The sequence below is a fragment of the Poecilia mexicana genome, unplaced genomic scaffold (assembly GCF_051168715.1).
Source record: "Poecilia mexicana isolate PSO_F unplaced genomic scaffold, ASM5116871v1 scaffold_4, whole genome shotgun sequence".
NCBI lineage: Eukaryota > Metazoa > Chordata > Actinopteri > Cyprinodontiformes > Poeciliidae > Poecilia > Poecilia mexicana.
The window spans coordinates 5528669-5556583 of record NW_028263373.1 but is presented as its reverse complement, the minus strand read 5'-3'; the positions used below and the strand labels follow the sequence as shown (position 1 = coordinate 5556583).

At 37.8% G+C, this 27915-nt stretch overlaps 1 protein-coding gene across 1 annotated transcript in view; it reads left to right on the top strand.

Annotated features, from left to right (window-relative positions):
* LOC106926383 (ephrin type-B receptor 1-like) overlaps positions 1 to 27915 on the top strand; it is a 99312-nt gene that overhangs the window by 26877 nt on the left and 44520 nt on the right. The window contains exons 2-8 of the mRNA XM_088004847.1: positions 9240 to 9304; positions 9880 to 10170; positions 11344 to 11562; positions 11659 to 11839; positions 18634 to 18789; positions 25622 to 25884; positions 27794 to 27869. Coding sequence (XP_087860973.1) covers positions 9240 to 9304; positions 9880 to 10170; positions 11344 to 11562; positions 11659 to 11839; positions 18634 to 18789; positions 25622 to 25884; positions 27794 to 27869 — 1251 coding nt within the window. The remainder of the gene's footprint in view (positions 1 to 9239; positions 9305 to 9879; positions 10171 to 11343; positions 11563 to 11658; positions 11840 to 18633; positions 18790 to 25621; positions 25885 to 27793; positions 27870 to 27915) is intronic.

Sequence of the window (27915 nt, the reverse complement as noted above, 5' to 3'; positions counted from 1 at the left end):
TCACTGACTTACTATTAAAACTGTGAGAATTTCTTTGGATATTTTCTACCTTTTTGTTTGCTAAGTTAAAAAAACTCTCGCTCAAGAGTCAGTAAGATGTAAATAAATGCTCCTATGTCCATCCCCTAATCAATATAAAAAAACCTTTCAAAACACCAATCTTGCGTCGCACTTTGTTAGTAATAATATATGACAAAATTAAAACTGGTTTTGAATTCTTTACATTTATCTGTAAAGATAATGAGGTTTGGCACAGAAATAGTTTTACAGCAGATTGATTCCCAAACAGCTATTGGCTGAAAGGTTGGCCTCCTCTAGACAGATGAGTTGCAGTAACTCATCTCTCAGGTCCTGCCATCTGTTGCAGACATTTCCCCCCATTTCATTTACTGAATACATGAGAAATAACAATGATAACAGTTCAGACAACACCAATAAGAGGATTAACAACATTTGTCTTGCAGTTAATGGTTAGATGAAGAATGATGCGTATCATGTCAGGCGTCAGGTCTTTCCTGGGCGCCACATTTTTTCTTAGATGCATTATTTTCTTTTTTTCTCAGACACTTTTCAACTTTTCTCATTTTCTTCTGCGCTCTTTGCGGAGTATATCGTCATAGTCAGCTACAAGGACTAAAATGGCCAGAAATTGCAGAAAGTGGAAAAAAAAAGAGACCAAAGTAGCTCCTATCAAAGTAACTCTAAAGAGTGGAGAAGTTAGAGGTGGTTTTAAACTTTTTCACTAACCTTTAAAGCTTAAACTTCTGCTTGATGTTGTGAAATATCTACTGAGAAAATGAACTACTTAGACACGCAACCTAATGAAACACGGGAACCTCAGGGAACCATCAGGATGTATCGAAGTGAAACAGTTTACCGATTAAAGCTTGGTGGCGCAAAACAGCAAGTTTATAGACAAAAAAGGAGCTGGAGTGGATATTCCTCCATTTGCAACGTAATTTCCTCCTGCAGGGTGTGTAAACCTTTATTAAAACTCCCAGAGCTCATCACTGGGCTTTAACAAGACCATTTCCTAGTCGCGTCATGGAAAATACAGGCTCATTATGTATCTCTATTGTTTACTTCTGATGTTATAATGAGGACTGTGACTTTAAGCCATTAATTTTAGTTATTAGATACAGAAAAAAATAATACCTTAAAAACATTTAAGCACACCACCACAGAATATAAACCCACAGAGCATTAGAAGTAGTTTTTAAATGAGTAGATCTGTTTTTTTAAAGAACTTAAAGAAAATATATTTTGTATAAAATAGAATTACAGTGTCTCCTTGTTTATACATTTGGCTTTTGACCTATTATCTGGAGTAATAAAGACAGACATTCTAGGAATATATATAATTTCACAATTTCTACAAATATATAATCTGTATTTTTGAGCTTATAAAGTGCATCTTTTCAGCACCTTCTTAAAAATAAGGTTAAGATTTATCGGAGTATACTTTTTCTTTTAAAAACAAGACAATCTAAATAATATAAGGACAGAATTAGTATGCTAAGCCTTTGCAGTTATATTTTCTTGTTTTTGAAATCTTGGCTCATTATAATGCTACTTCCTCCTAGCGCTGGCATATTTACAGTAGGTATAAAAAGTCTGCACAAAAAAAAAAAATGTTGAGCTTTGGGGATGTAAAACAAAAAGACCATGAATAATTATTGTCCTCCTGCAGTGTGACATATATCCTGTAATCTTCAATTGAAAAACAAGTTTGTAGAGAAACATGAAAAATTGTTGCAATCATCTGCCTGCACAAGTTTGCACAACTTTAAGCTAATCGTTAATCAACATTTGATTCAATTCCAGGATTCAGTCGTCTTCAGTTCTCACCTGCCTCCGTTTCTACACTTTACACCAAATATGATTATATTCAGTTGGAACAAGCAAAATGACGAAAAGTGAAATTAGGAAAACATTTCTGTTAACTGAAATAAATAAAATGACAATAAAGACACTATAACATGCATTTATAAAGCTAACTAACACATACTGCGATTAGAGATATAATACCTTTTGTTTTTGTGTTTATGAATCTATTTATTAGTCGTTGGCTCTGACGTTTTTTTTCCACACTGTTTACATCAGCTGTAAAGCTCTGACTTGGCCTGTGCAGTGGATGAAACATTAAGCTCACAGGACTCACAACAGATATGAAATGTTTGGCTAAACATAAGCATAACAAAATCAATATGATTAAACGGCAAGAAAACCCTCAACTCTAGTGGAGAAGATTCTAAAATCAAACTCTCTGTTCTATTTCAAGATATACTTTTAACCTTTACAGGCAGAATTTAAATTTTGTCTGCATATGCAGCTCTTCATGAAACTGCAGTTGTATGGTTGGGTCTATTTCTGCTGATAGTGTGTGTTTTTAAACTGCTGAGCGGACTCTTTTGAGACAGCACGGTCCTCCAATTAGGCAGTTCTTCAGAGCGATGTTTGAATGTGGAGATTATTGGGAGGAACTGTACAGGCTATTTGTTGAAGCCTGCGTTTTGATGATGGGGACTTGTGCAGATTAGAGCAGTTCTGAGACTCAACAATGTGCTGTAATGCTAAAGCTTGAACATTGACTTATGGGGAACCAGTACAGATTTTTGTTTCTCTGGGAAGGATGCTAGGCTTTTGTGTGGTGATCAGTTATTTAGTTTCAAAAAAGTGTCTTGTGTTACATAATCGCTGTTGCAATATTGCTGTTTTTCATCACAACTTCTGCACAATACATGCAAACTTTGTGTGACAGCGCATGCACACCTGTATGTAAATGCAAAATTTGGCTAACTGTGCGTCTCCATCTGAAAGCGTTTCCCCCTTGACTGGATTGTTCTAGCGTGACGCTATCATTCCACCTGAATGCCTGATCGGTCAACGAGTTTCACTGCGGGCACCGTGACATCTTTGCTCCCCACGAAGGCTTTTAACGTCCACTGGGTGTGTGTGTGTCTGCGCATCTGTGTTATTTTGGCGTCCTTAACTATGGTTATCGGTTTTTACAGCTTTAATTTATGCGCCCCCATGTCTGGCAAACAGTTTATGTTGCTCATGTCATGCTTTTCTAGTCTTTCTGTCTTTTGACGACACAAATTTGAATTTAAATTTTTGCTCTGTTTAGAGGATAGTCGTTTCAGACGTGTTGTATTTTCAGTGATATTATAAAAAAGGATATTAAATTACATAGAATATTACTTTCAGGTTTTGAAGTAGATATATATTTTTGTACCAGCATGATCTCTCACAGGAAAATCTGACTCATGTCTTTTTAGGGAGATTTTAGATTTTTTTTAGCCTTCGTTATTATCCTGGATTGTCATCTGAGTTTATTGGTCACAGTTCCTGCTGTTTTCCACTTTTTACTTTTTGCTCCGTCTGTGAGAACATTTTGTTGAGTTATATTGTCCTGCAAATGAGTTTTTTAAACTATGTGGATCATCTGGATAAATGAAATGTCATGTAAATTTGTCTGTCTCATTTTGAAGAATGACTGAGGTTTAAGATTTCTAACCCAGGAATCAGTAAATCCTGGATTTGTAATTCAACCAGATCAAGTAAAAAATGTGAAGTGTGGATTTATTTTTAAGAATTTTATTTGCAAATCATTATTAACTTTGGATTTTTCTCTACTGAAGAGGTCAGAACACTAACTCAAACTGATTACTATTTATTGATTACTTGTTGTGCTTTGTGTTGTATAGTTTGTTATTGATCTTGGTTATATTTCTGCAGGATGCCCTGCCATTAGTTAAGATTTTGCTGTAAATAAAAACTGTTTTTATTTAGCCCTGCCATTTCAAGTAAAGGTTAAATAAACCAAGCATTGCCTGAAAGTCACACACTATTATATGAGACTGTTTCTGAAATATTTTGGAGTTTTTTATTAAGGTTGTTTGACAAGTAGGTAACTCAAGATGGTAGTTATTTTACCAGTGTAGCAGCGTCAATTAAAACATTTAACAACTCAGTTTTTTTGCTTATTCCGTTTAATCTATTTTAGCCAAGATTTTTTTTGTAGTGTTTCCAATTGAGCATTTTGCAGCACAATTAACTCAAAGGAATGTTTATTCATGAGCAGCTTCAACATCATCCTATAAGACAAGAATTTATCAAAAATATCGGTTTAGTCAACTGGAAACTGACTGAATTCTGAAACGTTTTACACTACAACCACATTCAGACACCAGTTGGTAAACAACTGGGAGTAATGGTGTCACAGGAGGAAGCTGGAATCAAACCTACAACCTTTTGATTGCAAGACGATTAACTCTACCACTGATCATCAGTCTTCATGACGCATTGCAGCTGTCTGGTGGTAGCCGTAACCAAGCATACCTGCCTTGGAGCAGCAGAGTGTTCTCATTACTGCCACCTTGTGTTACAAACGAAGAATTACACTCAGGTGTGACGACAACGGACTTCAAAATCAACGGATTTTTGTTTAAAATTGTCAACATTGCATGATGGAATGACTATTTAAAGATCTGAAGTAATCAGTTCTAATCAAGATATGCTACTGTAGTGAAAGATACAAGTATTTATTTATTTGTATTTAATTATATGGTGGCCCTGAAGAGTTTTTGGCTCTCCTGTGTCTCTGGACACTGAATGCTCACTCACAAGCACACTTAAACCCTCATGCAGACATGTAAATCAGGTCTAATTGTAGTGTTTGAGCTGCAGACTAATCTGGTTAGAACACGCTCGGCTAATTAGCAAAAGATGAACTGACCTCACTTGCTATTTGACCTCCAGCACTTATACATCATGTTTATAGAAAGAAAGAAAGGGAGAAGGAAGTGGAACGAGCTAGAATAGCAGATTTACTTCCACTCCAGCATCTGCTAATGAAATACTTTCCTTTCTCCCTCATGGGCCACAAGACTGATTTAACAGCCTCATTCACTGCTATAGATTTACCTGTTGTTTCTTCTGCCATAAAATGGGTTTTGGCTTTATTCAAGGATGTAGTGCTGGTTGAGGAGGTGCACCTCTGTGGGGGTGGAAGGCACACTGCGATCACTTCCTCCAATGTGTCAAAAGTAATTAGGGTGATCGGAAAGCATACCCTATTACGCGCAGAGAGGTGTGTGCTGTGTGCCGTTAATTAGAATGATGAGTAGACTCTAATAAGGCGAGCTCAGACCATAAAATTCAGCACTTGTCTGGTTTTGTTCTGTTTAGGCTTCTTTTCTTCTTTAACGGCAAATTTACAAGGCACGTAAAAAAAGATTTAGGCCTCTTCATTCAATGACCTCCCCCAAGTCTAAAAACTGAGTGAAAATAACTGGACTAACTTTCTGCTTTCACCTGTTTTTACCAGCACATTCCATTTTTTCATCATTAAGGAAGAAAATGCAATCAGAGATTTATGAATAGGTTTCTTGAAAGCCCAGTTAAGAACGTGTAAAGCTTTTTTTATTACATTGATTTGAAAAAATAACACATGTCAGTGTTTAAACATTACCTTTCACTGGGACATGATGCTCAAGCTGTGTGTTAGATCTAATAACACAAAATGACAAATTATACGGCCTTCCCAAGGGCTTTATGGGCAGAGTGGTGCAATCAATTTTAGTCTGTAGTGAATTTTCCTAAGAATACGTCATTAAAATGTTGTTTTGAAGCCAGAAGATGGTGGTTGGCTACAAAAACACAAAGTTGAGCATAAATGTAAATCAATCATTTGTAGAATTACCTTTTTCTATAATTACACCTGCAGATCTTTGGGCATGCGTCTTTACCAATTTTGTGGATCTGGATGGTAAATTTCTGCCCATTTCTGATTGCAAAATAAGTCAAGCAAGGATGGAGAGTCTGTGTAAGCTGCCATTTTCAACCTTGTTTCAAGGTCATGTATGCTGCAGCTAATGGCAAACTGCAAGCTGGAATTCTGGATTTGCTTCAACTTGGGTTTTGTTCAACAGTTGCTCTGTACTTGGGACTCAAAAAGAGATTTGTGAAGAGCAGGATACTGCTGCCCTGTTGGGTCATTGTTGTCGTTTACAGATCTCTGCAAGTTGCTTAAAGATGCACTGGCCTCTTGGCTTATCTTGGTAGGTATATAGTTGTGCCGTATCCTTTAGTTTTAAATCAGATACTAAAAGCTAAGGGCATGTTTTATAACCCAACTGTTTTTAATTTAACCATCAATGCTTTGAAGTATTGCATTAGAAAAGGTTGATGGAAATGACAAAATTGGAAATAATTTCCTCAATTTTATAAAAAAAGGTTTTTCCCTTTTTAGTTAATGCACTAAAACGGAGATGGGAACATGTTTGCCAAATAAGCGCTGACGTAGTGCACCGCAGTCGAAACCTCCAGGTCTGAGTGGATGACTCTGTTTTTCTGAAATGTGTGGTCCATGCTAGTTTGTAACTGCTGCACCTTGTTTATTACAGCAAAGTTCACCAAAAAACTTGGTGAACTTTTAAAATAAGTTCCATTCATAATTATGGGATGTTTCCATCCCATAATTATGAATGGAAACATATTTATTGGACGAAAAACATTGGGGCATTTCATTGGTAATTTGTTCTGCAGTACGCTTTAATAAACCTGAGATTTCCACAGAGCAGCTGTATTTATACTGAGACTTATTAAATGGGTGACTTATGGATTCAGATGGTTACACTAGATTTTATTTACAGAATCAGAGTAAAGGGGGCAGAACACAATTAAAATTTCTATTAAAGAAAGATGAAAACCATAAACCTGTTAATTTCACTGTTACACTGGTTTATTTGGTTCCCAATTAAATATCCTAATGTTTGTGATTCAATGTGACAGAATGTGAAAACGTTCAAGAGGTGTTTGGACTTGTAAAGCACTGTGCGTATGAAAATATTTTGAAGGCTAAAAATGATCCAGCAGGCGAAAAAAGGACTTCCTGTGAAAAGATTTTAAAAATTCTTTCTGAATACTGGCTGCCAAAGCTGCAAATTAGACAGTGACACCATTTTTGTAAGCTTCAGTAGAAGGCTTTGAAACTAGACATTTGGGATGGAAAACAACAACAACAACACAATGAAACACAATCTGTAGAAAGAGTTGGGGAAAAAAAACTAGGTTGCTTCATAAATTAGGTGAAGTTTCTGGCAAAAAAAGATGAGCATCAAAGTAAAGGACAAGTGAAAGATGGAGAGGCAGAATAAGGAGTATGAAGAAGTTGGGGACGGTGTGAGGAGGAGGGGAGCTGATAATGAGAGAAAAGGATGACTGTATGAAAGGCTGCAAGAGGAGTGCATGTCAAGAATAAAGGCAGAGGGGGAGTTGTTTGCCTGAGGGCGCCTCATGGTGTGATGTCGTTGAATCTTCACACCATGTTTTATTACAAAGGGCTGTGTAAGGTCTGGCTTATCAACTTGCCAGCTAACTTATGCTGGCTGGAACATCTCAGCATGACTTCGTACGGCGTTGTGTCACTGGTAATTTTGCACACATTAGTTTAATTCAACCCCAAGAAACACAGACGAGGTGTCAAAAAGGCACCGTGGTTTGAAGTTGAGGCCATAATAATGTGCATCAGTGGAGCAGAAACACAGAAAAGTTTTTAGCAAACAGAGTTGCAAAGATTTCTCTTTAAAAAAAGAAAAAGAAGCAACATTTATTATTGGAAGGTGTTTTAAAATTGGTGCTAAATTTCTTAAATATCGGCACATTAACCTTCCTGTGGTCTTAAGAGACAGGGGTAGTTGGACCCCATGAGTTTTTTATTCTGTGCGCAGTGCAGTAGCTTGGCATTGACCCTGCGTGTGCTTTTTATGTTTTGTGTGTGTGCGTGTTTGTTTGTAATACCTTGTGGGGACGACTTTCCTGACATATAATACGTTGTGGGGACCAAACCGTGTTTTTGAGTCAGGGATCAGATTTAGGGCTAAGGTATGAATTGAGTTTTGGTTAGGGTTAGGGTTAGGTATGTGATTGGTAGGGTTAGGAGAAGGGTAAAGGTAAGGTTTAGGCTGTAGAAATGAATGGAAGTCAATGGAATGTCCCCTCAATAGGTTTTACTTGCATATGATTATTATTAGATCCTAATATAACGGACAACATGACCATAAACTGTTTAGATGACTGTAAATCTGTTATTCTTTATTGCCTTTGCATTATTCCATGTCTCTGAATACTTAATACATCCTGGAAATGATTAAAAATATATTGGACTCAAAGGCAATAAAAACATAGGCGACATTAATGAGATGCTGTCATAGTTATGTGTGATTTGGCTAGAATGCTTTAGGTAATTGTCCAGAAAATCGATACTTCTGAGTCACAAGAAAAGCAAGGCAGCGGCTGCACAATGCAAACCATTTTATTAGTTATAAGAATTAGATTTGTATTTTAAGCTTTCTTCTTTAAACTAAAGAATTGTTTTAGGGTGTGCTTTAGGGAAAGTCGAGTTTCTATCTTATGTTAGAACAGCTTCAGGTTTCTAATTTGTCTGCACTCATTTTCAATTTTCCTGGAGAAGAAGCAGCCTTTCTCCTCACAATCTCATTTGTTATCTAGGTCAGCAGTTGTCCCTGATCACAAAAAGAGCAATATGAACAGACATGACGCTATGCTAATGAATAAGCTCAAGATTTTTTAATGCTTTCTACAAAACAGCTTTTTACATGAGTGGCCCAACAACAAAATGTCGGTTCTGTCTTTAAGAGGACATTGAAACATCTTTTTTAATGTAGTAGTGCGCATGAAAAATCATGGGCGAGCCCTGGTTGAGTGAGCAACTGGGACATGCATTATTTTTACACAATATCTGGATTAGTTAGTTTGTTAATTTTCCTGTATTGCTGGTTGTGGCTGTTGCAAATTGAGAAGACGAGTGGATGGATCGACAGACATTTTCAAATATCAAAATCAAATTCCATATTTTTCAGACTGGACAGAAGATCCAGTCTGAAAAATATGGTCTGCAGCCTGGATCAAATGGATTACGCTCGTCATTACTGGGCTACATTACTTCTACTTTTGTTTGTACTGTTACCCAAAGGCCTCTCTAATTGTGGATTCTTATCTAATTTTCATCACAGTGCTAACAGAATGGAGGAAAGTGTATTGCAGACACTGTGCGAGGTGGGCTTTTATGAGTTTGAATGGCAGACACCACAAAGCGGCGCCGAAGCTGGCGAATAATGAACAGACTATTAATTAAACCCATACCTGTCCTCTTTCTGCAGCGCATTCTTTTCACCTTTTTCTGCCTGTCTTTCTCCCTTTTTGTCTGACAGAGACAGTGATGGATACACGGACGGCGACAGCTGAGCTCGGCTGGATATCGTTCCCTGCCAATGGAGTAAGAACAATGTGGAAAGCTGAGCTGTATGTGTGCGTCAGTCCGTGTATGTGCAGCCACCCATGGGGAAGCAGTTTGACTACACTTTACAGAGGTCCATTAACGAGTCAGTCAAAATTTTAATTACAGTGCCAAGGTGACATCAATTAACCACTACTGATGCAGAAAGAAAATACATTCCAACAGATCAGAACTGTACCGCAAATGAGTCTGTGATGGAACAGAATGAAATGAAAAAAAAAGTTTTTTTTTCTATTATTTTAATGTGATTTCTTGAAAATTCAGCCTGGCAACTAGCTGGTCACAGTGGTCTGGGGTGTGAGTGTGTTTGAGGTGAGCAGCTCTAATTGTGATGAATGGATGTCCCTGTGCAGCAGAGAAGGTTAGAGCAGAGAAAGAGACAATGAAAAAGGGAGGAAGGGGATGGGAGAAAATTGGGAAGGAGTGATAGAGAAAGTTTAATTTGTGTCTGGTTTTAGTAAACCCATTAATCATCTTGCTTTCTTACTGGCTCTTCCTCTGCTTCCTTCCCATCTTGCACCCCGTTGCCCCGTCTTCGCTCAAACATTGCCTAGTGGGAGGAGGTGAGCGGCTACGACGAAAACCTTAACACCATCAGGACTTACCAGGTGTGCAATGTATTTGAGCCAAGCCAAAACAACTGGCTGCTCACCACGTACATCGACCGGCGGAACGCACAACGCATCTACGTGGAGATCCGCTTCACAGTACGGGATTGTGCTTCCATACCAAGTGTCCTGGGCTCCTGCAAAGAGACGTTCAATCTTTACTACCTGGAGACTGACAGGACTGTGTCAGAGAGCGTCAAAGGGGTGGAGTATTGGGCCAATGCCCCGTTTTTAAAGGTAACCTCAAACAATCTCAACCTTTTCAACATAAGAAATGTGAAAAAAACCAAAGTAGGTTGTACCTTTCATTCCACGAAAGTCAAATACACCAGTCGGGCTCAACATGATGACCTAATCATGCTTTAAGTGGCAAAACCAGTCAAGGTGTGATCTCTGCTAGGTCAACAACAGTGTCGGCAGCACATTTTTAAAAATCCTGTAAGGTGCTAGTTGGGGGCCTCCATGTATTGAAATGGTTTATTTAGCACTTTCTACAAATGCTACATTGGATTGACATCCTAAGTAATTGGAGGTCAAGTGAATAGTTCAAACTTACATGTTCCACCAACCATCCTTAGACAATTTTTACTTTATTGTTACTTTATTGTAAGGAGTGTTTCTCTACTAAAAGAAGCCACAACCTATCATTCCCTTGCAGCTATGTGCTAAAAACTGTGATGCTCTCTGTTTTCCAACATCTTTCTTTCACTACCAGCATTCATTTCCTCAGTTACTTTAGCTACAGAAAATCACTGAACCATGAGTTGGTGTTTCCTCCAGACGTAGATCAATGAGACTTGGCTGTATGACCTTGTTACCAGCTCATCTTTGGGTCATTTATTATAATGTCTAATTTGAACAAAATAAAGCATCACAAGTAAGAAAATACTGTAAGAAAGTAAAGATAAAACTATAAAGCTATAAAAATTAAATGCTAGTAAAAAAGAAGCAAAACAGCAAAATAAAAAACATTACTGTAGAAAACCCATTTAACCTTCCTGGAGTTTTAGTGCAAAGCTCAGGACGGGTGCGGCAGATGTCACTGTCAGACAGTGGATAGGAGTGTCCCGCCAGACCGTCAGTTCTCAAAACTACACAGAAATCTTGTAAAAGCAACTCCACTGGACCGTGTATAGAGTGAAAAGTTAAAACCACAGGAGGTTTTAGCTGCATTTATTTATGTTTATTATGTCAGAATTGTCCATGACTGCACCTTGATGCACCCAAAAATAGGTGCAATGATGAAATTATTACTAGTTTTTATTCACATCACCTATTAGTGTTTGATATCTTATGCCTGATTGGTGTATATTAGCAGTGCAGATGTGCATCAACACTGCTAATATACCTTTGCAAACTCACCAATGCTCAGTCATCTCTTTAACCACCATATTGGATTTACTCTTCCAGGTGGACACCATTGCAGCTGATGAGAGTTTCTCCCAGGTGGATTTTGGGGGTAGGCTGATGAAGGTGAACACTGAGGTTAGAGGTTTTGGGCCACTCTCCAAGGGCAGAGGCTTTCACTTGGCTTTCCAGGATCTGGGTGCTTGCATGTCCCTTTTGTCAGTTCGAGTATTCTACAAGAAATGTCCAAGGACTGTACAGAACTTTGCTCTTTTCCCTGAGGTATGCAAAAGAATGCAAAAAAATAAAAAATTATCTTTCCATTCCAGCTTGTTAAAGGGTGAGCTTGTTTACTCAATCTTTCTGTTTTTCATCCAGACCCTGACAGGAGCAGAGTCCACATCCTTGGTTATCTCCCGAGGAAGCTGCATTTCAAATGCTGAGGAGGTAGACGTGCCTATAAAGCTCTACTGTAACGGAGATGGAGAGTGGATGGTCCCGATTGGCAGCTGCAGCTGTAAGGCAGGCTACGAACCAGAGAATTTCGACGTGTGTCGAGGTAAGTCTTTGACTTAGAGAAATCGCGATGCCTAAGACAAAAAGGTTTTTCAGAAAATAATTCTGAAGTTGCTGGCCCAGTAAATGCTTGCATTCTGCACATGCAATTTAACAAGGCAGAGTGACAGCAAATCAATATTGTGCAAACATGTTTCCAATATTCTGTCATAGTAATGGCAGCAATCAGCATCTGAAAGCAGCAAGAGATGACAGATCATGCAAATGGGCTTTAACTACTCAAAGTATTGCTTTAATCATACATGTATCATCAACATTATTACCAAGCCTTTATTAATATCCTGACTTGGTTTACAAAATATTATTATAATAGCCTCATCAGGCTGCATGGTTATGCTGATTCTATTCAAAATGTGATTTTTTTTCACAGTTCAGTTGGACAAACCATTGCTTTTTGGCAGTTCCAGCTGAATGATTCCATGCACATATATTGTAACTACACAATACCATGTATTTTTGCCCAGGGGCGGGGGGGGGAAGCACGCAAAGCACCATATGTTCATATTTGTCGAGCCACCCTCAGATAAACGTGGCACAAAAATAACTCCTCTTCCCTCAGTGTTCCAGATATCTTCACCTCTTTTTCCTCCTTTTTATATCTGGCCTCCTTCCCCATTTCCTCTCAGAAATAGTACTCATCATTTCTTATTCTCCCCAGAGAGTTTCATCCATTTTTTCTATGTGTGCGTGTGTGTGTGTGTGTGTGTGTGTGTGTGTCTTGGGGGGAGGGAACTGTGATGTATGTTCATGTGATGAAATAAGTGAGACCTCTTCATCCCTTGTTAATTACTTTAGCGCATTTCTGCCAGATCAGTCTGCTGCAAATTAGAGGACGGACAGACAGAAAGGAAGCAGACTGATGCATAGTATCTAGTCTGCATCTTGTTAAACGCGTTAAATACTTTGACTGAAATGCTCGTCAGGGCGCTGATGTCAGTTTGCGTTTTGTATTGGGAACATTTCTCATCATGTGACATTTGAGTGTTTGAACGGCGTAAACCAATCATGATTCGTGGGAATGATTGAACCTTTTACTGTGAGTCTGATCCAAACACTGCAAAGCATCGAGTGTCAATTACTGTAACTGTAAAAGTCTTCAGTGTTGCTGTTAAGTAAGCCAGCAAGGTGTCTCAAAGTAATGTCTTGCTTCTTCTCCCTAAACAACAAAAAGTGCTTTTGTTGTTTAGGAAATGGTATAATATTTTTCAAAAAATATTTGATAAAACCTTAAGTTTAGAAAAAGTAAAGGTACAATATTAATTACTTTGTTTTTTGCAATTAAATCTCACAAAAACACTGTGATTAGAATTCAGCTACCTAAGTTTGTTCATTTAAAATAAGTTTATTTTAATGTGAATTGTTACATACAAGTTAGTAACTGGTGTGAAAATTGTGCACAAAAGACAAATTAGCAGTTTGTTTTTTCACTTCGTTGCATTTTCTGTTTCCACTCCTGCTTCCATGTTCAGGCTCCACATTCATGTCATGCTACTTGTCTGTAATGATTGTTGAATTTTTGTAAGTTTTGCTTTTATAAAATCCTCAAAATGCACGGTTTAAGCAGCTCTTTGCACTTTGGCTCTGCTTTGATCTCACATTTCAAGACAGCAAGTTCATAGGATAAAAAGGCTAATCTGTCAAACTCGCTGATAACAAAACCATCTGGACAAAACTAACAAATGAAAATAAAAACATAGAAATCATACAGTATAGAGAAAATTGAAAGATTATTGAAGTACATGTAACTCAAACTACTCTGTAGTGAAAAATATTTGCTATTATTACCTGTATTGGATAAATGATGTCTGCAAGTACTCTTCCAAAAGACGACTCTGTTTGTGCAAACTGTCCAAAAGTAAGAGAGCATATGTTTGTTTCAGCTACCAACCATGCTGTGCTTTTTTTTTGTAAAATTAGGCTGTCCAAATAAAAACTCCTGCCAAATTTAAGACTTAATATCACTGATTCTGAGATGGGATTAGATTGCTTTATCAAATGAAATAACTCTTCCTTCAGTCGCTGAAGGATTTCTTTTTACGCGTTCACTGTTAATTTAGTGTAAGCTGACACTCAGAAGTCATTTTTCATTTAAACTGATTGTAACTAAAAACAGCCTCATCTGACATACCTCTGATTTCTGACGCTGTGTCAGCATACACCTGCTTGATGCTCTTATCTCCGAAAAAGCGATTTACGGTGTCGAGGGACAGTGTTTGTCTTGTCTGTCTTTCCCAATCTGGCATCTTCTTGGTTGGCTTCCTTTGCCAATCAGCTGATAAAACCTTGGCAGGAAGCTGGACTCACTACTGGAACAGATGGTCATCTCTTTGTGAGGGTTTGAGCATGTCAAGGCACAGAGATGGTGTTTATTTTGCACCAAATCCGCATATTGTGCAAACCATACGGCGCGACTGGCTCGTGATCAAAGTCATGTGTGTGCATATTCAAACGTGTGTTTTTGTATTTATTCATGGAAAACAGAGCAGTGTGTGTCCATACATTTTTTTAGAGTCATTTGCAAAACAAAAATGTAGTAGTTTAAGTATGCTTATCCCATATGTGCATAAACAGCTTGAAAAAGTTTGAGATAAATTTACAGACCCCCTTGGATGGACTGGTTGTAAGTAAAATGAATAATCCAATTTAGGTATTCTGGTATTAAAATATTACTGAATGTTATGCCTTTTTGTTATTACAGAAAGAAAATATATGGAATAGCTCATTTAACCTGCACTCACCTGCTTTTCATCTGGTGTTTCACTAGTTTGAGATATGGCCACACTTGGATATGCACAGATAGCTGTACAGAGAGGTATGAAGAGGTAAATAATAGAGGGAACAATACTTGTTGCCATGGTGACAGCCCTCACGTGTTTGAACAAGGTTGGATGAATAAATGACCTTGACGATTCAGATGCCTATCTGCCTTTTCACGAGACAAAAAAAAAAAAAGACAAAATGACGGTTTGCAAGAAACGCAGAGAACATGTGGAAGACGGTGACCAAAATGTAACTTTTAGGCTAAAGTGTGACAGAAAACTAACAATGAAACAATTGATGAAATGCCATTAGCAGGTGGTAGTACTATGCTTTGGAGAAGTATGGGTAGGAAAGCTTCAAGAAAACCAGACTTCCAACAGGTCAAAAACCCTGAACAAACACCAACAGTGAAACCAGAAAGTTGTAGATCCAACCATGTTTATACGTTAATGGATCAATCAAATTTCAACCCAAGTCTAATATGTGACTTAAAAACTGAGGATCATAGATGTCCTTCATCCTTTCTGAGTAAGCACACACTATTTTTCAAAGGAGAAAGGACTGGAAATGCTGTGTCTAGATGTGCAAAGCTTGTAGGGAAGAGAGACCTGCAGCTGTAATCTCAGGAAAAAGGTGGTTGTGTAATATAATGTCTCTGAGGGGATAAATAAGTGCCAAGCAAGAAGAAAATTACAGTTGCTTTTATTTTATCAAAGAGCAGAAGAAAACAAACAAAGGATTTAAAAAGTAAATTTTACTTAAAAAGTGCAACTTTTTATTGGTTTACTATAATGTCCCACATTGCTTATGGAATATGTGTGTTTAATCTGAAGGAATGGAAAATAGATATCAGGTGTCTACAATACAGTTTGCACTGAAACAGATATTATATTATATTAGAAATTGAAACTGTCTGTATTAACAAAACAGCTTAGTAAGAAGAAAAAAATTGGTAATGTTTTTTGTCCATATTTCTCAGCTCTAAGCTAAATATGTCTTACTCCTTTCACTTGACAGTTATGCTTTTTATTGCACATAATTCTAGTGAAATTACTTGTAATTTGTGGCTGTGATGCAGAGAAAATGTGAAAAGTTTCCAGCAATATGAATCTAAGACCCTGGATTATTTAAATGGCAGTATTGTTGTAGTTTCATAAAGCTCTGTGACTGAGTGCAACATAATACAGTGTAAAATCAGACCTCTGGGAATATGCTCCTCTCGTAAAAATCAACTAAAAACAAAAGCATCAGCTTGTTGTTTCGTTCACGCTATGATGACATTGGGAGCAACAAATGAAAACATTGATAATTGAGTTTCTTTTCACACTTATTCTGTTTTCCTTGTTTGTTTTTATTGCCATTTCAGTCCTGACTCTTGCTTTCTCGGGACAGATTGCTTCCTTTGTACATTATCCCCGTGTCTGAAACCATGCCATGGTTGACAATCAAGCTTTGTTACAGAGAAGGAAGAGAATTGTACCTAGTTAAAGACCAAATTCAAAGTTGGAAGATCAAATCCCCTTTGTAAGTAACCATGTTGTAGTTTCACAGCAGCATGGTCAGGGAGGTTTCAACTGAATATGAAAGCACAAGATTAAACATGGAGCAGTATTTTTGCCAGACCATGTGAAGAAGTGGGATTATGTTTGCATAAAAAGCATTTTTGTTGGGGAATGTGTGGACTTTGACTCTGGTTGCAGTAGTTGATGCACATTAATGAACTTTGCGTTCCTAAAATGGATACAGCTGCTTCAAATAATCTTATTTCTGCTCCATGTGGTAGAGATAATCACAAAGTTCCTCTGTTATTTTTTTTATGCTGTACCACTTTTAAAGGGCTGCAGGGACTTATTAACTGGTAGCTTTTTTTTAAAGTCAGTCATTCATGTGTTTCCCATAATTTATTTTAAACTCATTAATATTCCCATTATAATTTTCTGTGTGTGGTGGTTTGTCTCATTCCTAGTGGACTACAGGATCTATAATCAAACATGTGACTGAGTAAGAAGCTAATGTTCTTGGTTCAGCTCAAGTCTCTGAGTAAATCAACAATTCCTCCCAATAGATCGAAACACGAGGCATCCATGCAGAACTGGAACGGAAAACTTATTATTTGTATCTGAATTCCCTTAACAGCAATGCATATATTTAGTTGTATTGAGAACAGGTGTGTGCCCAACTTTTTACGCAGTCACAAGAGGTTATTATTTATAATTGGATAAATGCCTCTGATGCTTGCGATGTTTTTGCTGCATGCAGACAGAAAGCATTGTGTTGCTAACAGCTAAATGATGCAGCACTTTCAGACTATGCTGACCCATGCCCTGAACTCAGCAGCAAATGTAGCCCATTTGGTGTTCTGTCTGTGACTGCAATGACTGTGAAGTGTTTTCTGTCCCTTTATGCTACAACTCCAGCAACTAGCATCCTTTTGAAAGCTTATAGAGATTTCAGCTTGCTATTGTGCCTCAAATAAATAGTCTGGTTGCACAAAGCTCCTTTGGCATTACTTTAGCTTTTTGTGGGTGGATTGCAAAGTGTTGAAATTTAAAAAATGAACCAATTAAGTAATTTTAATGAAACAGAAAGTGGGTTATCAAATTGGTCATGGTGTAGAAAAGATAAGTTGTGCTGGATTTTCTTGTCCAGCTGACGGCACAAAATTAGAAACATTGTGATGCTGGAGATGAACAAACGGTTGATTTATCCAAAGTGTCAATTTATTTTGTTGATTTTTTTCATTTATAGACTGGTTACAACAGTGCTGTAACCTGATCAATGTTTAACCAATTTTGGATAAGGTTGGTTAATAAACCTGAGAATTTTCAGAAATCAGAAGAAATTTAGAAAATATATGCCAATATGCTAAGAAGGATGGGATGAAAGACGTATTAAGTTTGTTGCTCTCCTCCCAATATTAAGAGCCCCACTCACTATTTTGTAAAAGGTTTAGAAATTTTACATATACTAGTGTAATTTTAATGTTTCCCCTGCTTACATTTAGTTAGAATTTTTCTATTATCTGTCTTGGCTCAGAATTATCTGTAGAGAATCATATATGCAAATACACCACTACCAATAATTGGATAAAGGGGACATGCTGTGCAAAATTCTCATTTTGCACATTTTTGTACTTCCTTTTGGGTTTCTACTGCTTCTAAAAACAGCCCAAGCACTTAAAAAACAAAACAAAACAAATAAAAAAGTAAAAGTCCAGCTGTGTTTTGGCAATAAGTTAATGTCTTTTAGTGTCTGAATAATGAGCCATTTCAAAAACCTCCGGAAAGTGATGTTGCAAATCAGCAGCAGGCACTGCCCCATTACTTAGCAACCCCATCAAATCCCAGCCTGTTACTTAGCAACCCAAGCTGAGTTCCAGCACGTTTGGTCAGCTAGTTTTACTGCTGTATGCGCTGTACAATGGCTGCTGGAAAAGACAAGTGTGTTCTCGTTGACTTACTATTCAGAAACCACTTGCTGCATTCTTGTTGGTTGTGGAGGAGGCTCTACTTATGCTTTTCAAAGATGTACGGTTTCATGGTTGTGTGTCTGTTTGCAGACATTTCCATGTATGAGTGCAAACGCTGATTTGAGGGGGAGGGGGCAGCAGCAGCTTATTTGGATTTAAAGTGTTAAGTGTCCCTAAAGCAGCTAATTTTGGAAGGAGTTCAAAGTGGCAGAACTGACCAAACAGAATTCTCATTATATTTAAATGTCTCGTTAAAAAGTGTAATGAACATGTTTTGTATAGCCCATAGATCTTTTCTAACCTGATCGAGGAAGGATTATATCTCACCTTAAAGTGTCCTTTATTATACTGAAGACACACAATATGTTTCGTCACCATTACTACATTTCATACATGTCAACATGCTTTCCTGTATAATTTCAGATACACACAATAACTCGATGCCAAACGTCAAGACTAATGTGACACAAACCCCACCGATAAAATGAGCTTTTTGTCATCAATGTTCAGCGGTCCAAGTTAAGTTTTGCTTTGTAATCTCTTCACAGCTTGTCCTCAGGGCACCTTTAAGTCGTCCCAGGGGGCAGGATTATGTCAGCAGTGTCCGCTCAACAGTCGCTCCACCATCGAAGCTGCCACCCTCTGTCGTTGTCGGAATGGATATTACCGTGGAGACATGGACAAACCAGAGGACATGTGTACCAGTGAGTCAACACGTATAATTACACTCTCAGTGCACCTTTCAATAAGGTGTCAAAATGACTGGTCCAGGCTTACGATCCCAGCGTATCACAAACTGACAACACCAGCAGTCGAATATTTCATAATTAAGTGAAAATCCAGCATCCACCTTGATTTATAATTCTGCCTGTAAATTTATGCACCTCAGACGGAGAGCCGAAACACACACACACACACACACACACACACACACACACACACACACACACACACACACACACACACACACACACACACACACACACACACACACACACACACACACACACACACACACACACACACTCACACACACACACATTCTTGTTAAGGGATTTTGGGAGTAGTAAGTAATAATGTCGCCACACAGCTCAGGCTCTCCATTCCAGTTGAGTATGTGTTTATTGTGTTGAAGAGTCTGTGCTGCAATGCAAGACGAAGCTGTGAGTTTGAGTAACGCAGCCTCTCGGCTCCTCAGAGATATAGTGTAAGTAGGTTAAAACATGAATCATTTTGGACTCGTACTCCGAAACTGAGTGTGTACTGTGTGTGCAGCTGTACAAAGTATGTAATCACTCATGGGTTTTTGTGCTGTTCCTGGTGACCTGAATACATCTTCACATTTTGAGGGATTAAAAACAGCTCTGGTTCAGTCATATTTTGGATCTTTTGTGTTTTTAAAGATTTACAGACCTCAGAAAATACAAACAAAGCCTTCAATGGGATCATTTATGTCACTGTCCGCATTGAATTTGATATAAACTGGTGTTTGTGTAACTCATTAAATGTGTAATTTGCACATTTTCAGGGCTGTTATAGGCCAGTTTATGCGGCACACGTTGCTGGTACCTCAAGAACCTCATTTTGCCGTCAGAGCTGCTTTTTTCTTTGTGTCCTAGATTCAACAAGGTGGCTCAAGCATTCCTCAGACAACTTTAATATATTAATATATTAACACGGCAGCCTTGTGATCTTCCTGGAGATTTGTTGGCTGCACATTTTTAACATAAATCTCCCATTTCATCATGTCTCAAATGATCTCAGTTGGATTGAGATCTGGTGTCTCTGGCGTTCATTGGCATACTGTGGTTACAAGAGATGGAAATGGTCAGCAGGTATATTGTGGTGTTTAAATAACTGAGTTGGTATTTATTGTGCCAAACTGTTTCACCACCACAAACAAAGTTGATACCAAACAGGGTAGATCTGTGCTCCTGTGTTTTCTAATTCTCTACAATGTTTTTCCAATCTAGCATTTAGGATTTTGGTGAGTCTTTATCAGTTGTATCAGTTTTTAAACAACAAGGAAATGACTGAAACACCAAAACTCAAATCCTTGGTTTATAGAGTAATCCCACATCTGTTCCTCACTGGAATCCAATGTCGTTCTCCAAACTTTATCAATATTCCGCTAATGTTGAAAAAACACAATTTTGGAATTGCGGTGTTTCCGTTAAATAAAAAATAAGTCATTAAAAAACATGCCGCACCATGTTCCTCCAACTACTTCCTGTCGTCGTCGGGGTTTGCGCCAGCGGCAACATCTGGTTGTTGGTCATGTGACTCGTGTGATGCAAAAAAAGTGTCTATTTCAGATTATTCAAAATAAATTTTAATACGGCCAATAAAACACCTCATCCTGGCTGGTTCTTTTTAGAAAAGGTCATGTTTCCAGTAAGCTTATTCATTTTTGAAATGTCAAATTGGTCCATGGAAACACAGCTATTCTTCTTTTTCTGGATTCTTTTGTCCGTTCCTCTGATATTTACTGTTATTTCATTATTAAAGAAACTATTCCTGAACAGAGTTGACTCTTTTATAGAGTTTGTTGTAAATTTCTGGTTATTTCTTTTACAGCAGCGGTGCTTTATAAAGGCAAACATTTCTCAATTCAATACCACTGAAACAGATTGTAGATGGATTCTCAAAATGTTCTGTAGGTGGGTCAGGGTTTTATTACAGCAGAAGCGGTACAGAAAAAGCCTAACCTCAACACTTGTAGCATTCTTAAAATGATGACGATGGAGAGAAGAAAAATCTAATTTGCCAGTGAGAGCGTGTCAGATGTCAAGCCACTCATCCTGCGAAGCTCTCTGAATTACTTCAGCGCTTTCTATTCAGGGGCAAAAACAAATCAGGTTACAGTTAGAAACAAAAAAATCAAGAGGGCAAACTACAAAAACAGTGGGATTAAACTTAGAAACACAGGAGGGATTCAGTCGGATACGAATCAGGTCACCGGAGTGGAAGAGGGACTGCACAGTTTGTAGGTTGTTGTCTGACAAAAAAAAATTCCAGTGGTAACATGCCTCACCGGCTGCGGAGGTGGTTGGGTGCATCGTCTCTCAGCAGGTAAGTGAATATAATTTAAATTCTGCAGTCTGAGCAAAAAAGAAAAACACAACAGATGTGTCGGTCTCCTACGAGTCTCCATTGTTTCAGCAGTGTGGCTAGATGCTGTGTTTTTGTGGCAACTTTGAATTTTAAAATGTTTTCAGTGGTTATTAAATGAAGACATATTTATGCATAAAAAGGTGAACTCACCATGTGGCTTACCTGGACCTTAAATATGTCGTCACCTTCCTAAAATAATGGCCTAACTCAATTTTTGACGAGTATTTTTCTTTTTTTGCCTAAAAAATCTTTTGTAAATAAAAGAGGTGGTGATATTTTTTTTTAAAATTGACGTGACAATATGCATAACTGTAAATACACTGTATGCACTGCTTAGATGTTTTAACCCCTCGCTGTTTGTACTTTGATTTTTCTGCACATCTGTCTTTGGGTGTCTAAGAATTACATACAGAGACGTATTCTTCAGGGTCGTCTCATCTGATGACTCTGGTTTAGCATACACCACGGCCGAACATCCATTTCATCTTAAGCGCTCTTGTTTCATCTGTGTCACAGTCGGTGTGATGTGTTTGGACTGTCAGCAGGAAGTGAGCCCCTCAAGGCTTAACCTTGTGAAAACTGCTTGAGCTTTGAAGACGTACTTTGACACTGAGTGAAAACTGAGACTGACAGACTGGTAAAGGACAATGAACATTTTATTAATGTTAAAGAAGGTGTTGGCTTAAATCCAAGAGTTGCAAGAATTAGCTGATTTCATGGGACGATGATGACTAAAAAGTAAGTTCTCAAACAAACTGGTAATGCCATTTTTAGTGGTAACAGTGAAGAAAATAATCAATAATCATGTCATTTAAGATTTAAAGTTAATTATTTAGTTTGGACAGCAATTATGGACTGGAAAATTACATGAGTAATAACTTTTTTTTTATTTTTGTTTGTATTTTTACATCATAAAAAGGTAATCTTCAATTATTAGGCTGGTTAATTAAAGGTCCAGAACAACTAGTAATGAACAAATTCATTTTTTTTCCCAGAAAAATAAAAGTCTCTATCTGATTGTTTGTGACCCCAAGCCAAACTAATTTTGACGGAAAAGCATAAGTCTAATTAGAAATTAGGACATTTTATCTTAAACTTAATTAACTTAATTACTATTCTCGCCTCTAAAATCAAATTGCCTTTGGTTACATACATGGAAAAAACAAATCAAATGCTGCAAACATTGTGTGAGTGTGTACTGCTCTGTGTTCCAGCTTGTTGATTATTTTGATCATTTTGCTGTTCCAATTAATGACAAAACTGTTGGTCTCCTGCCTTAACAAATTAAGCATTTTGCGCCAAAGGTTATGATAATTAATGACTGTACTGTCTGGTATCAAACGAATACAGTTTGTTTTTAATTTGTATAACAAGCTGTTTGACTAGTCAGTTTTAGTCGTCTCTTTCTGAAGCTCTACAGCTAATCTAATCTAATTATTTACACAGATGTAAACAACTCTTTATTTATTACCAAGTGGTTAAAACATATTCATACTTTTTTCTCTTGATCAAAGCACAGGGAAACCATCCTAACCCTGATGTGTTGAGAAGATGTTTTGATTATTTTGTATCTTTTTAGAATTAAATTTTGTCAGTTTTGTTTCATGCTTTAAATTTGTTTTGGTGCAGCACAGTATTGTGACTATATGTAATAGTCATTATATTGGTGTGCGTAATATTAACCTTGCAAAAGACTTTTGCATGCTGGTTAGATATTCAGCCTGTTAAGTGGAGACCCTGCAGTAAATTTCCACCCCTGACAGAGCAAAGTGTCGAAGATGCTAAAGGTCAGCGACTGTTGAAAACCTGGAAGGGTGAGAAAAATATGGATTTGTTGTTTTGCTGTCCCAGTAACCTTGACATTACAGGATTTTCCATCATGCAGCCCAACTTCTCTGCATTATGCCTGTATTTGTGCTATGATAAAAGTCTAAATTACCTTCTAGGCTGTGGAGATTCTGGCTTTTGGTGACCTGTCCTTTTCCTCTTTGGTTCTAAACAAGAGAGTGTTTGTACAAAAAAAAGAAAAAGGAACCATGTTGCTGAATTGCTTGACCCCGATTCCCGTTTCCTCTGTTTGATGCTCAGTCCCTGATGGCTCAGAACACAAAAGTCTACTCTTCCTTCAGACAAGACAGAACAAGGCTTCAGTTTTCCCCAAGAGGAGACTTAAAGTGCCAATTCAGTGGGCACAATTCTTTTGCAAGATTTGACAGCAAATTTACCGTTTGGTTATGTTAGCTTTTGATAAAAGATGAACTGATGAGGGTTTGAATGTTTGACCTGCCATTTGGGATTTAAGCCAATGCTGATTTCTCAAAAAGAACGTTTCCTCTGTGAGATATCATTATTTTTTATAAGGAAGATCAGTGTGGCAGAGGAGGAGCTGCAGATGTTTTAAAATAGACATGATTACAGTGTTGACTTTTTAAATACCATATTTTTCGGACTATAAGCCGCTATTTTTTCCCCCACGCTTTGAACCATGCGGCTTAAGATAAGATAAGATAAGATATTCCTTTATTAATCCCACAGTGGGGAAATTTACATTGTTACAGCAGTATAAAGGAAAGAGCAGAACCAATATAAAAATCTATATATACACAGTAAAATCAGGTGAATATAGAAAGTACTGAAACAGTACTGTTTGAAATATAAATAAATAAATTCCAGGTTTATTGCCTATAGTAAAGAGCAGTGGACTACTGAGAGCAGCGGGTGTTGTACAGTCTGACGGCGGCCGGAAGGAAAGACCTACAGTATCTTTCCTTCACGCACTTACAGCCCGGTGCGGCTTTTCTGTGGATTTTCCTTCAACCACCAGGGGGCTCGTTAGCAGGAAGTGAATTATTGGATGTCAAAATTTCAAATCAAAGAAGAAAGTGCTGATTTTCATTTAGAACAAGCACATGCTAGCAGCAGGAACGTCGGAGAAATGTTTACTCATACCCGCTCATCATGTAAACAACACGAAGAAGTTCATATGATGCAGCTTTTAAGTTGAGGGCTGTCGATCTGGCAGAGCGATAGCTTGTGTCCATGTGGAAAACCGAGAGCGGCTTATATGTACGTTTCCAGTAAAAAAAACAAAAAAACATTGTACTGTTTAAACTTTACCTTTAATAACATAAAGTTACCTCATTTTTAAAGTGCAATCAGTAATACTTTTATAACAAATTTATATCAGTAATGATTTCCTGGTTAATGTCAAGTTGTCATAACAAAGACATTTTGAATAATGTCAACTTTGTATTAAAAGTGTCATAATTTACTGAATGACGCTTTATGACAACAGTCATAAATATTCATGAAGGCTTATTCATGTTCATGACAGGTGTTATGTCATGTTTATGACAGTGTCATGTCAGTCTTATTCACCCCCTTCAAATAAAGTGTTACCCCTTTTTGTAGTTTAGAAAATTAACCGGTAACAATAATAGCTCACTTTCTAAGTTAACCTGAAGAAAAGTTATACAAAGATCTGAAATTATATTCAATTTAATAATAAATAAATATATATATATATATATATATACACACACACTTTTGTCATGCTACCCCCAAGAATTTAAAACTACTTTCACCCCTGTGTATATACAGTGGCGGAGCTAGACTTTTAAAGTTGGGGGGGCCAGGACTACCTCTGGGGGGCCAAAATTTAAAATGTGTGTGCGCACATCTATATATCTATCTAGTCAAGATATATGTATGTATATATAAAAAAAATATATATATTCCCTTCTCACCCTCCGTGGGTGGTCTCTCTTTCATCCTCTGAGCTCGGGTCCTCTACCAGAGGCCTGGGAGCTTGAGGTTCTCCTCCAGTATCTTGGCTGTGCCTAGAACTGCACATTTCTGGACTGAGATGTCTGATGTTGTTCCTGGGATCTGTTTGAGCCACTGCTCCAGTTTGGGGGTGACTGCCCCGAGGGCCCCGATGACCACAGGCACCACTGTGGTCTTCACCGCCTGGAAGGTGACCAACCAGCTGCAATATTAGAAGCATTTTATGACATGAATAGCAAGAAAGTGAGATAAATATTTTAAATTTAAAGCGTTTGCTCAGCATACAACAAGATTATAACACCATGTCTGCCTGCTATGATTGTTTAGAAAAGAAAAACACAATGACACATCTCCTGTCCTGTACTGCCTTACGTTTTTAAGGCCTGTGTGAGAATTTGTGTTTGTGTTTTGTGAATGGCAAGCACAGATGGCAGTCATCTTTTGAAAATGCTTTGTGAAAAAAATGTTACTATTATCATCAGTAATGTAAAATCATGGGTTTTACATTCGCAGTGCCTTAAAAGCACATTTTAATATCAAATAAGGGGATCTCTGACAACTGAAAAAGTCCAACACTACAAACATGTATTTTCCTTCCTCATTGACTCATATTTCCCTTTCAATTCCTGTTTTCAGGCGTTCCCTCTGCTCCGCGCAATTTGGTCTCAGTTGTGAATCAGACGTCGGTGATCCTGGAGTGGAACTCGCCACGTGACACCGGGCACCGTGACGACCTGTCATACAACGTCGTGTGCCGGCGTTGCCACAGCAGCGAGCGGCGGGCATGCCAGCCATGCGATGACAGCGTGGTTTATTCTCCAGGCAAGGAGGCGTTGAAGGGAACAAGGGTGGAAATCAGCAAGCTTCGTGCTCACACGTCCTACACCTTTGACGTTCAGGTTTGTGCCTGCAGATGTGTTATCTTTGATTTGAAAGGAAATGCAAGTAAATGGTGATTCTTGCTGTGCAGTATAAAAAAACAACTAAGTAGTTTAAAAGCTTAAAATTCATCGTATGTTGTGAGAAACATTCCTCAAGTTTTGCTTGTTTGTGAAAAAGCTACATGATAAGCCACTTTAAAAACAACCTTGTTCTCGTCGGTTTTTGTTTTAAATGCAAATTGCTACCACCTATTCACTAAAATGCTCAAAGATACTAGCGCTACATAGAAAGTTGCTGACCTGCAGCCTTTTATGCAAAATCTGTGATTATATCTGCCAGCTTACAAGGTCACTGTAATGTCTGTAAAGCCTTTATTGTGATAAACATTCAATCTTCTCCCATCTGGCTCCTTTACTGTAAAAATTTTAGAGCTCAATTTTGTTTCTGAATTGTGACATCCAAGGACATCCTGAGTAAAATGATATCTTCACATATAAACATAGTTATTTGAATACTCTGATTTATGGGATTGTCCTATAAAGCAGGGTTATATGTAAACTAGTGTATTCTGAAAATATTGAATGAAATTGTTCTTATTTCCCCCACATTACACGGAAAAACCTAAGATAAATAAGTCAAAGTCTGAATTAAAATCTCATTTTTTCTTAGTTTTGGATTTACCATTTTGTTTTGCAGGGTTCGAGTCTAAACAGCAGATCCAGCGGTTATGGAAAAGCAGAAACATGAAATTAAATTAGCAGAGCCTCAAGTAAATTATCATAAATTAAAACATTAATTTGCCCTGACTAAAGCATTGGTTTCCCTGTCAGAATGATTAACTGCACACTTGGCAAACAATGTATGGCGACTGGTCTCGCCTTTGAAACCCACAGAGAATGTGGTCAGCTTGTCTTTGTCTCAGAGATAAGACATTAGATCTAAAAACAATTCACTTTTGTGACAATTTTAACAGAGTCTTCTGTCAGGCTTAAAAAACAGCTTGATTGTTTTTGGTACTGGACAGACATGTCAGTCAAAGGATTTTGCTATTCTAATGTGATGCAGTTGATGAATAATTCTGGACACAAACAGAATTTGGCTAGTGCTGTCAAGGACAAATCCAAAAATCATTCTCCTATTATACAGTGGCTATAAAAGTGTAAAGGCTTCAATTTGAGTGCCAGATTTTTAATACATGGGGGAAAAAGAGGACAATTCATAGATTTTTAAATTTATTTTATTTGAATAAATCTGAGTAGGTAGAAAATCTGTCTGTTTATCTATATATCTGTCTACATACTTAACAAGCTAGCTGTCTAGATTCATACTTAACAAGCTAGCCAGCTAGATACATAGTGGACAAGCTAGCTGACACTTGACAAGCTAGCCGGCTAAATACATACTTAACAAGCTAGCCGGCTAGATACGTACTTGACAAGCTAGCCAGCTACATACATACTTAACAAGCTAGCCGGCTAGATACATACTTGACAAGCTAGCTGATTAGATACATACTGGACAAGCTATCTGGCTAGATACTTGACAAGCTAGCCGGGCAGGCACCTGCTTGTCAAGCTAGCCGGCATACTTAATAAGCTAGCCCGCTAGATACATACTTGACAAGCTAGCTGGCTAGATACATACTTGACAAGCTAGCTGGCTAGATACATACTTGACAAGCTAGCCGGCTAGATACATACTTGACAAGCTAGCCGGCTAGATACATACTTGACAAGCTAGCCGGCTAGATACTTAACAAACTAGCTGGCTAGCAATATAGCTAGCTGTCTAAATTAGTCTTTTTAACAATCGTTTTGTTCCAACCTTCCTAAATATCATCTATAAATCACTTCCTTTAAACATGTAATTGTGTTCTGCATTGTCTCTATTGTTCAAAAACTGACCATTGGTATTTTAACTGTGCAGGCAGTCAATGGAGTGTCCAATAAGAGTCCTTATCCTGCCCAGCAGCTGTCAATCAACATTACAACCAATCAGGCAGGTGAGTTGGAACTGAAAAAGAAAAAAAAAACTGTTGTGCGTGCGTG